The sequence below is a fragment of the Salpingoeca rosetta genome, assembly GCF_000188695.1.
Source record: "Salpingoeca rosetta unplaced genomic scaffold supercont1.1, whole genome shotgun sequence".
In the NCBI taxonomy this organism is placed as follows: Eukaryota; class Choanoflagellata; order Craspedida; family Salpingoecidae; genus Salpingoeca; species Salpingoeca rosetta.
This window is the reverse complement of record NW_004457740.1, coordinates 2,663,079-2,673,078: the sequence shown is the minus strand read 5'-3', so window position 1 is coordinate 2,673,078 and position 10,000 is coordinate 2,663,079. Positions and strand designations below refer to the sequence as shown.

General features: G+C 57.2%; 3 protein-coding genes across 3 annotated transcripts in view; 2 read left to right on the top strand and 1 right to left on the bottom strand.

Moving 5' to 3' along the window:
- The window catches only part of PTSG_00593 (uncharacterized protein), an 11,864-nt gene extending 5,524 nt beyond the window's left edge, over window positions 1-6,340 (top strand). The window contains exons 19-32 of the mRNA XM_004999080.1: window positions 2-146; window positions 302-550; window positions 752-823; window positions 1,015-1,104; window positions 1,308-1,412; window positions 1,679-1,811; window positions 2,081-3,147; window positions 3,448-3,549; window positions 3,794-3,967; window positions 4,260-4,319; window positions 4,567-4,728; window positions 4,931-4,999; window positions 5,252-5,352; window positions 5,537-6,340. Coding sequence (XP_004999137.1) covers window positions 2-146; window positions 302-550; window positions 752-823; window positions 1,015-1,104; window positions 1,308-1,412; window positions 1,679-1,811; window positions 2,081-3,147; window positions 3,448-3,549; window positions 3,794-3,967; window positions 4,260-4,319; window positions 4,567-4,728; window positions 4,931-4,999; window positions 5,252-5,352; window positions 5,537-5,618 — 2,611 coding nt within the window. The 3' untranslated portion in view covers window positions 5,619-6,340. The remainder of the gene's footprint in view (window position 1; window positions 147-301; window positions 551-751; window positions 824-1,014; window positions 1,105-1,307; window positions 1,413-1,678; window positions 1,812-2,080; window positions 3,148-3,447; window positions 3,550-3,793; window positions 3,968-4,259; window positions 4,320-4,566; window positions 4,729-4,930; window positions 5,000-5,251; window positions 5,353-5,536) is intronic.
- Window positions 6,341-6,467: 127 nt separating this feature from the next.
- PTSG_00592 (uncharacterized protein) lies at window positions 6,468-8,504 on the bottom strand. The gene has a single exon (XM_004999079.1). The coding sequence runs from the start codon at window positions 8,475-8,477 to the stop codon at window positions 6,579-6,581; it is 1,899 nt and encodes a 632-aa protein (XP_004999136.1). The 5' UTR covers window positions 8,478-8,504; the 3' UTR covers window positions 6,468-6,578.
- A 39-nt stretch (window positions 8,505-8,543) lies between these two features.
- The window catches only part of PTSG_00591 (aspartate-semialdehyde dehydrogenase), a 2,413-nt gene continuing 956 nt past the window's right edge, over window positions 8,544-10,000 (top strand). Inside the window, exons 1-2 of the mRNA XM_004999078.1 lie at window positions 8,544-9,681; window positions 9,964-10,000. The exon at window positions 9,964-10,000 is cut by the window's right edge and continues 73 nt beyond it. Coding sequence (XP_004999135.1) covers window positions 8,789-9,681; window positions 9,964-10,000 — 930 coding nt within the window. The 5' untranslated portion in view covers window positions 8,544-8,788. The remainder of the gene's footprint in view (window positions 9,682-9,963) is intronic.

Sequence of the window (10,000 nt, the reverse complement as noted above, 5' to 3'; positions counted from 1 at the left end):
GCACGACGCCCCGCAGCCAGCGCAGTGGAGCCCCACCAAGCGTGTCCAAACCACCGCGCCACCGCCTGTCCGCCATTGCGCCGTCGCCGTCACGCCTCCCGCGCGCAACAGGGCCCCTCTCCTCCAGTGGTCGCCTCTCAGTGGGGGTGCGTGTGTATGTGTATCTGTGTGTCTGTGCATCTGTGTGTCTGTTTGTATGTGTATCTGTGTGTGTTCTGGCGTTTCTCTTGTTCCTTGCGCCTCCATTCCAAACTCCACCAACACGCTTCTTGCTGCCCCCGCTTCATCCCCCCCCCACCAGTCGCCCTCCCCCAGCGTCCGCCGTCCCGGCCGTCACAGCACCGCCAGCGCATCTCGCACCAGCCTGCGCGGCCAGAGCGAGAACCTCTCCACGTTTGGCCAGTCTTTTGCTCAGGTTGTTGAGGACAGCAAGAGCACGGACTGGGCGGTTCGCCTACAGGCGGTGCAGGACCTCAAGGATCTTCTCCGCAGCAGAACAACGCCCTCCGCTCGCGAACTCAACCGCGTCTGTAGCTTCTTCGCACGACAGGTCGCCGCCCTGGCATGCACCAACCTGCCCTGTCGCTGCTGTTACCGTTGGCGCTGTTACCGTTGGTGCTGTTACTGGTGGTGCTGTTACTAACACACGCCACACGCGGACACGCTCCCACGCAATCGCGCCACCACCACCATCTCCACTCACTTTCCCACATGATTGTTCGCTGTCCATTCCTTGTTGTCGTGCTTGCAGCTGTCTGAGACGCACAACAAAGTCTTCATCGCTGTCGTCGACGCCATTGCAGAGCTCGTCGTCATCTATCAGGTGTGTGTGTGCGTGTGCGTGTGCGTGTGTGGGTATGCTTGCGGGTACGTGCATGTGTTGCTGCTTGCGTGCGTGTTGCAAGTCATGCCTGTGCACTCGTGACACAGTTCATGTATGCACTTGCTTGTCACCTTCACCCACCTCTGCTCACCGCTCATTGTCGATTGCATTGCCGCTGCAACACGACCCAGCGTGACCTCCCACCTGGCTGGCTGCGCGACGTGGTGCCCAGCTTGCTGCTCAAGTTTGGAGGCGGTGTGCAGCAGAAAATACAGGAGAAGGTCCGTTGCGTTTCTTGCCTGTCCTTGCATGCATTCACCAACCACCGCCATACGCCCGCCCATTGCGCGTCCTGCAGACTCGCCATCTTGAGAGATGAGAACAACACACACCAACCCCAGCACGTCAACCGCTTGACGTCAATTGTTCCATCTCACACGCACACGCACACGCACACGCACACGTGTGTGTATGGGCTGCGTAGGTGCTGCACCTGCTGGATTTGATCCGCAACACGTTCCCGCCACAGCTGCAAATTTCGCATCTCTTCAAGTTCCTCATTGATCAGACCCAACCGCAGAACTCCAAGGTAGCGCAGTTTTGGCATCCACTCGTGCGAGTGTGTGTATTTGTGTCTGTTTCTGTGTGTGTGTGCCTGTCTGTCTGTCTGTGTCTGTGTTTGTGTCTGTCTGTGTCTGTGTCTGTCTGGCTGTGACTGTGCCTGTGTGTTTGTTTGCTTGTGTCTACTCGACGTGTGCTCAAGTCTTGTCTACATCACCCCACATCACCACACTCGCATGCCTGATGAACTGGTCCATTCATTTATCACCACCCTCGCGACAACAACAATAACAGGCGAAGCTGGCGACGGTTGAGTATCTTGGTGGCGTGCTGACATTTGCAAAACCGCGGGATCTGGAGGCTGTGCACGAGATGAGCCCCTCGGAGTACCGATCAGCCATGCGCACCATCATCCAGATGACAAACGGTGCGGCGTTGCTTTGGGCTGCGTTTGCTGCGTCGCATGTTGTTTGGTTGTTTGATTGTTGGATTGTTTGTGCGACGTTGCTTTGAGCTTGGTTTGCTGCGTTTGTTGCGAGTGGACGCATGCTCTCACAACCGAGTTGGGCTTCATGTTCGTACAAGTCGCTTTCCTCGCCTCACCCTTCGTCGTGAACATTCCCCCCCCCACACATGCACACACACACATCCTTTCACTCCGCCTCAAACCTCCACCACCACCACCACCGTCCACAGAGCCAAAGAGCGCGGACCTGCGGCGTGCGTCGACGTCGGTGCTGGTGATGGTGTTTGAGGTGCATCCTCCGCTCTTTGCCCGCATCCTCGCTGCGCTGCCGCTGGCCGAAGCAGACGCGGCGCGCCAGATTCTCACCGTACATGTGCGCGACTGGGAGCTGTTGACAGAGCAGCCAGTGCGGTACGATGACAGCGATGATCACGATGATGACCAGGACACTGAGGGCCGGTCTGTTGTGGAGGAGGAATCCAGATCCGATGTGATGATGCATTCCGGGAGCCTGGCGAGCCTTGCGGGCCTGCATGCACGCAGCGCAAGCGACGACCAGCTCGCAGGCGTGCGGCAGCGGCAACAGCAGCTGCGCCGTCGCAATGGCCCTGAGGAAGATCAAGGGCAAGAGCACGAGGTGCAAGCAGCAACGGAGGAAGAGGGAGAGGAGGAGGACGATGAGGAGCACTTTAGCGTGTCTATGTCAGCCATGCAGTTGCGGGAAGCACAGCGCGCGGCGCTTGCTCGGGCCGGTGGTGCTGGTGCTGGTGATGATTATGGCGATGCCACAGCCGGCAGTGATGGCGCAGATGAGACAGGGGAGGCCGGAGACGAGGCAGACTCGCTGGTGATTGCAGGCGATGATGCCAAGAGTGCGACGACAGCGGGTGACGTGCGACAACACCTGCGCCCACACGGTGGTGATGATGGTGAGCGTGATGAGACAGCAACTGCCCTCGGCGATGCACGCCGCGATCTGAAGGAGAACAGGGACGCCCGTGTTGGGCTGAACGGACGCTCGCTCGACGCAAAGTCGTACAACCCGAGCACATACGAGAACACATCTGCCGTCAACGGCCGCATTGGCTCTGCTGCACACGGGCGCCAACACGACAGCAGCGATGGCGATAGGGCAGCCACTCGCGCGACGGCAGACAGCGGTGACATCGGAGATGGCGATGAGGAGGGGCGCCGGTTGACGTACGAGGAGCTGGTGGAGGCACGGCGGCGCGAGTACAGGCGAAACAGGGAGCGTCTGCACCAACAGCAGGGCTCCCGACAGTCGCTCTATTCACAGGTGTGCATGCATGCATGCATGCATGCATGTATGTATGTATGTATGTATGTATGTATGTATGTATGTATGTATGTATGTATGTATGTATGTATGTATGTATGTATGTATGTATGTATGTATGTATGTGTGAGTGTGTGTGTATGTATGTATGTATGTATGTATGTATGTGTGTATGTGTGTATGTGTGTGTGTATGGGTATGGGCATGACGATGATGACTTGATTGTGTGCTGTCGTCGTTTGCTCCGTTGCATCCTGCCCTTACCATCACCATCCCTCTTGTCACCTGAAATCTCGCAAGGGTTCGCGCGTGTCTGTTGAGTCGTCGGATTCCGTGAGTGGCGAGGCGCTGCAGCACGTTGAGCGCGCCATCGACACTCTCAAGTCCTCGCACGAAGACGAGGTACGCGTGGATATGTGTGGATGTGTGTGCGTGTGTATGTCAGTGCGTGCGTATGTGTGTGTGTGTGTAAATGATGTGTTGGTGTCTGTACACCTAATGTCGCTTGTGGCTCTCTCCACTACACCTTGGTACGCACAGCGCTCCTACTCACCAAATCACCAATCACCACTCACTCATCCCTTCCCTCCCCTCACTCTCCCCCTCTTTTGCCGTTGCCATCGCCACCTGGTGTGTGTTTGAGCAGTCGATCACAAAGACGCTGCACTGGCTCATCCGCGTGTCACGCGAGGGGCGTCAGAGCCTGTGGAAGTACCACTTTACCGACTTGCTTAACGTTCTGCTTGAGCTCTTGAACGACGACGAAACGTCTGTGCGCGAGCAGGCGCTTCGTGTCCTTCGCGAAATGCTCAAGAACCAGGTGCGCTTGTTTGTTTGTCTTGTGTGTGTGTGTGTGTGTGTGTGTGTGTGTGTGTGTGTGTGCGTGCGTGTGTGTGTGTGTTTGGTTTTGCGTGTGCGTGTGCGAGGCAGTGCGCTTCTGTTTTGTGCGAATACTTTACGTACACTTGCGCTTGTGCCTGTTTGTGGTTTCCTCTGTGCCCATCTGTCTGCGTTGTATTGTGCTGAGTGCGTTCGCTTGTATCCACGCCCATGCCTACTCACTCTTCTGCCACATCACTGCATTGGGTGCATCATCTGCTCTCTGCCCACAGGGCTCGTACTTTGCAAGCGTCATCCCGGCAGTCCTCCCCAAAGTGCTGGAGTGCCACGTGGTACGACGACACCCATGCCCTCATCGCTATTGTTTGACGTTTACGCGGGCGTTTGATGTCATTTCCCATCACACAGGCTCAACTCGCGATTTCCATGCTGCTTGTGCATTTGTGTGTGTGTGTGTGTGTGTGTGTGTGTGTGTGTGTGTGTGAATGGACTTGTGTTTGTGTGCCTTGCCTTCCCCTCCCTCTCCGTCTCCCGTTCTCCGTCGCGCTTGTAATTCCTTTCTTTCGTTGGTGCTTTCAGGCGAACAACCGCAGCATTATGCACGTTGCGGACGAGGCGTTGACGCACCTGAGCAACATTGCGCCGACACGTACGAGCCTACAGCTGCTGGAGCCGTTCCTCTCGCATGTTGACGATCTCTCCCAGCCCATCCTCCTCGCCGCCATCCGCTACCTCACAAAGGTATTGCGCTCCGCTGTGTTTGTTTGTTTGGTCATGATCGGTGCACTTGCACACCGCACACGTTTTGCGTTTACATGTGTGTATGATGCTGGCTCACCTGCGCCGCGCAACCCACGCTATTCGCTGCTGTACTTTTGTGTGTGTGTGTGTGTGTGTGTGTGTGTGTGTGTGTGTGTGTGTGTGTTTTGTGTGTGTGTGTCAGGTGATATCGCGCGGGGATCAGGAGACGGTGGAGACGCTCGCGCCATCCTTCATGCCGGGTTTGCTCAAGGTGAGAGAAGGGGCACGCTAACGCATGGTGCGCACGACGCTGGGTGCATTCGCATTTAAGGCTGTTTGTCCAGATTCGGCAGCTCCAATGCACGTGGTCCATTGCCCATTTATATGCACATACACACACACACGCATGCACACATGCACACATGCACACACGCATGCACATGCACGCGCATTCATGCCACCAAACTTCTGACGAGCACTGACAAGCAACATTGCACACTGCTGCGTCGTTTCATGCCTGCAGAGTTTCCGCCACACTGCGCCGGAAGTGCGCAAGGCGGTGGTGACGGCGCTGGTGCAGTTTTGTCTTCTTCTCACAGAGGAGCGCGCAAAGCCATACCTGCAGTACGTACTGGCAATGCAATGCATGCTCTCGTTCGGTTCAGCTCCTTCGTTTGGCTTCGATTAATGTCTTGTGGGTGCCTGATCGCCCGCTCGCACATGCAACAGCAAACACACGCACGCACACACACGCACACACGCACACATGCCACGACTTACACGTTTGCTGCCACATCTATCATGCCAGGTCGCTGTCGAGCGGGCAACAGAAGCTGGTGGAAGTGTACATTCAACGTGCAAAGGCGGCTGTACACTCCAGCGAAGTGTGATGATGATGATTGGGCACGAGCGTGCCTGCAAGCAACACTCGGACGCAAGCAGGTGTGCATGTCTGAGGATGATGTGTACACGCTTCGCGATTGCTCCAATGTCGTATTGGTTTGTTCCCCATTTCCTACAACCTCCTTTTTTTACTTAGGTTTTCTAGTAGTTTCACTTTCTCTGCCAACCCTTTTGCCCAATTCTTCGTGCGACGTACGCACTCAGCACATGCACTTGCCCACGCGTTGCTGGGCCCGTGGTGTATGTTGCACGTTGCCCTCGTGTCTTGTGTGCTTTCGTGTTTGCGTGTGTTTGTTCAGAAAAAGGAGCTTCGTGTCTGTGTTTTGCCTATGGATGCTTCTTCACTCGTGTTGTTTTGTTGCGCACGCGTTGCTGTGGCCCATTACCATCTAATTGTGTTGGTGCGCCGTGTTGCTGTGTTGTACATCCAGCCGATCTGCTTACCTTTGCCTCGTTGTTTCCTGGTTCTCAGTTGACGTGTGTGTTTTTGTGGTTGTGCTGTTTGCTCTCACATCCTCAGCACCATCATCTGCTTTTGGTCTTGCGTTGACGGCGTGTCTTTGCTGTGTGATGTGACTTGCTGTTATTGGTGACCTGAGCGTGTTGTGTTTGTGTTCTTGTGTGTTTGGTTGTGCCACTTGTTGCGATGCTGCAATTCATGTGTACAAAGACGCTCTTCGCAACCAACACTTCTTCACATTGAACTTGGGGGTTTGGGGGTTGGGGTGCGGCAAGCAAGCCAGCAAACAACACAACGCACTCAACACGCACGCACACGCACACGCACACGCACACGCACACACACACAATTATTACACGCACGCACGCACACACACACACACACACACACACACACACACACACACACACACACACACACACACACACGCACACGCACACGCACGCACACGCACGCACACACACACCGCGCGCGCGCATGCACACATCTAGAGGCCGTGTGCCTTTGCCCACATCTTGACGCGTGTGCTAAGCGAGGTGCACTTGTCAACCACCTGCATCACCTGCAAATCGTCCACGAGCAAGTGCACAGCAGCATACACGTCCGTGGCCGCGTGCTGGCTACCCTTGCTGGCGACGGTGGTGGAGGCTGGGCGAATGAGCTCGAGAGCAGACAGGTGCTCAAAAGCCTTGAGGGCAACTGGCTTGCGGTAGAAATCAACACCGTGCTTGTTGATGCCAGCAGCAAACGCCTTGTACGTGGCGTACACGCCCTCAAAGTTGAAGGACATGGTGCCGCGGTAGCGGAGGTTGTTCATTGCGATGACCAGGCACAGCTCCAGCGCAGAGAGGTCGAGCATCAGCGTGACTTTGGCGTCGCGCGTCTGTCGCATCTTCTCCTCAAACACGTCCTCCGCTCGGAGGAACGGGCGCGCCGGCGCTGTCCTGGTGACGGCCTGAAACGCCATCTTCTGGAGTGGGCGGAGATCAGATGTGCTGATGGCGTGCATTTCCCGCAACTCGCGTTCCAGCGTCGGGTTGTGCTGCAGCGCACGCACGTGCACGTTCCAGGCGTGGCGGAAGGACGCGGGCTCAAACGTGTCGGGGAGAAGCAGCATGTCGACAAACTGCTGCAAGTAGGTGGGAAAGTCCGCCCACGCGTTGAACAGGTGCACGAACCGCTGGGAGAAGCGGGACAGCACGCGCTTCTCGAGCAGGCTGTAGATGTCCACTCGACACGAGACACCAACCACCACCATGGGAACCGCTGCCAGCTGCGTGTGGTCGAGCAGCGTGTACAGCAACGTCTGCTGGCCAAAGTGGGCATACACGTCAAACTCCTCCACAATGACGATGATGCACTGGGAGGTTGCACCGGAGCCCTGCTGCAGCGCCTGACGGAGGGCACGAGCAGTCTCTGCGGCGCTGCTGGCAATGTCCTCGTCCTCGTCCACGTCCTCAGAGGCAGCGACCCTGAGCTGGGACGCCATGTGCTTCAGTCCGGCGGCGTCGTCGCCATGCACAAGGCCATTGAGCTCAATCAGGATGAACCCGCGCTCCTTGGCGGCAGGGTCTTGTCGAAGCTTTTGCAGGACGCTTTGTACGCACGTGGTCTTGCCGCTGCCCCGCGGGCCCGTCAGGAGCACGCTGTTGCTCTCGCCGCGCACCACGCCCGCGTACAGCGTGTCGAAGAGGAGCTGCTCTGTTTCGCGGTGGCGAGCTGTGTTGGGCAGGGGTGGGTTCAGGAGCTGATGTCGAAGGGTCTCGCGCGCAGCATCCAGCACCTCTGGATCAATGCCATCTTTTTGTTCCTGCTGGTCTACTGGGTCGCCAGCATTGGTTGCCGCAGAGCCGCTGCTGCTATTGCTGTTGTCGTTGCTGTTGTCGTTGCTGTTGTCGTTGCTGTTGCTGGTGTTGCTGCTGGTGCTTTTGTGGTTGCTGCTGCTGGTGCTTTTGTGGTTGCTCTTGCCGCCGCCGCCGCCGCCGCCGCTGCCGCCGCTGCTGCTGTCACCATCAACGTCACCATCATCATCCTCCTCATCGCTGTCGATCGCGTGTCTCTTCGTGGTTGTTGTCGATTGGCCCTTGGGTCGTTGTTGTGCGTTCTTGGCTGCTTTCCGTGTGGATTGCCCCGAGCCATTTGCCCGCCTCTTCTTGTTGCTGCCACTCTTGCTGTTGCTGGCAGTCTCTAATGTAGCACCGCTCGGATCTGATGCACTTTTGCTGGTTCCTTTCTTGTGGTGCTGCTGCGCCCCCTGTCGACTCTTCGCACCACCACCACTCGCAGCATCGTCAACAGCACCGTCAACAGCAGCATCATCATCAGCAGCACCAGTGTCCACTGGCTTCCGCTGCTTCCTTCTCCTGCTGGTCCGCCGTGCTGTCATCGTGTGTCGTCGTGTCGTGCACTCTGCGGAAAATAGATGTAAATCACCCACTAAACTTCGAGACTGGCAGTCCTGCCTCGCTCGCTCGACATTTCCGTTGCACGAACCAGCCTTCTTGTTGATGACAACCTGTGTGTGGTGGTGGTTGCTTGCCTGCTTGCCTCATCCTCTCAATCTCTCTCTCTCTCTCTCACCCTCACGCACACAGCACCCTCACCGAACCAAGCCAACGAGCGAGCAAACAAGTCTGTCCTTCTTCATCCTCACACGCTCACTTCCTCACTAAAGTCGACGGAGTCAACCGCAGGAACATGTCGCTGCAGGCGATTGCACCACGGCTGCTGGGGCGTGCGATGCGCGATGGCTTGCGTGGAGCCAGCGTTGCCTTTGCTCAGCAGCAACGCCACATCGGAACGACGCGCGTTGCCTTGGCCGGCGCGAAGAACGGGCTGGAGAGGCCCAACGTGGCCATCGCAGGCGTCACGGGCGCCGTGGGCGTTGAGCTGCTCAACTGCTTGGACAAGCGCAACTTTCCCTTCAACAACTTGAAGCTGCTGGCAAGCGCCCGCTCTGCGGGCAAGGAGATGGTGTTTCAGGGGAAGAAGTACGTTGTGGAGGAGCTGACCGACGACTCGTTTGAGGACGTGGACATTGCGCTGTTCAGCGCCGGCGGATCGCAGTCGAAGCGCTTTGCCCCCTCAGCCGTGGACGCCGGGTGCGTGGTGATTGACAACTCGTCCGCCTTCCGCATGGACCCGCACACGCCGCTCGTGGTGCCCGAGGTGAATCCGGAGGCCGCCGCGCACCACAACGGCATCATCGCCAACCCAAACTGCTCCACCATCATCATGAACGTGGCGGTGTGGCCGCTGTACAAGCTCTCGCGCATCCGGCGCATTGTTGCTGCCACATACCAGGCGGCGAGCGGCGCCGGCGCGGCTGCCATGCGGGAGCTGGAGCAGCAGGCCGTGGACTGGAGTGCAGGCAAGGAGCTCAAGACAGACATCTTCGGGCGGCAGTATCTGTGGAACCTCTTCTCGCACAACTCGGCAATCGATCCCACCAACGGCTATAACGAGGAGGAAGTGAAGATGATCCGTGAGACGAAGAAGATCTTCACAGACGACAACCTCCACGTCACAGCCACATGCATTCGCGTCCCCGTCCTTCGTGCTCACTGCGAAGCCATCAACCTCACCTTCTCGTACGTTGTGTGTATTGATTGGGTGGGTGAGGGGTGCGAGGGGAAGGGTTCCTGCATGTGTCTGCATGTGGCTGCATGTGCATGCTTGTGGTGTGTGTGTGTGTGTGTGTGTGTGTGTGTGTGTGTGTGTGTGTGTGTGTGTGTGTGTGTGTACATGCATGCATGCATGCATGCAAGGGCTTGTAAGATGAATGCGTTTGACTGCGCCTCTAACTGCTGCTGATGCTGCTGATGCTGCTGATGCTACCACTGCTACTGCTGCAACTGTGTTCCAATTGATAGATCTCCCGTGTCTGAGGAGGAGGTGCGCGCTGCATTG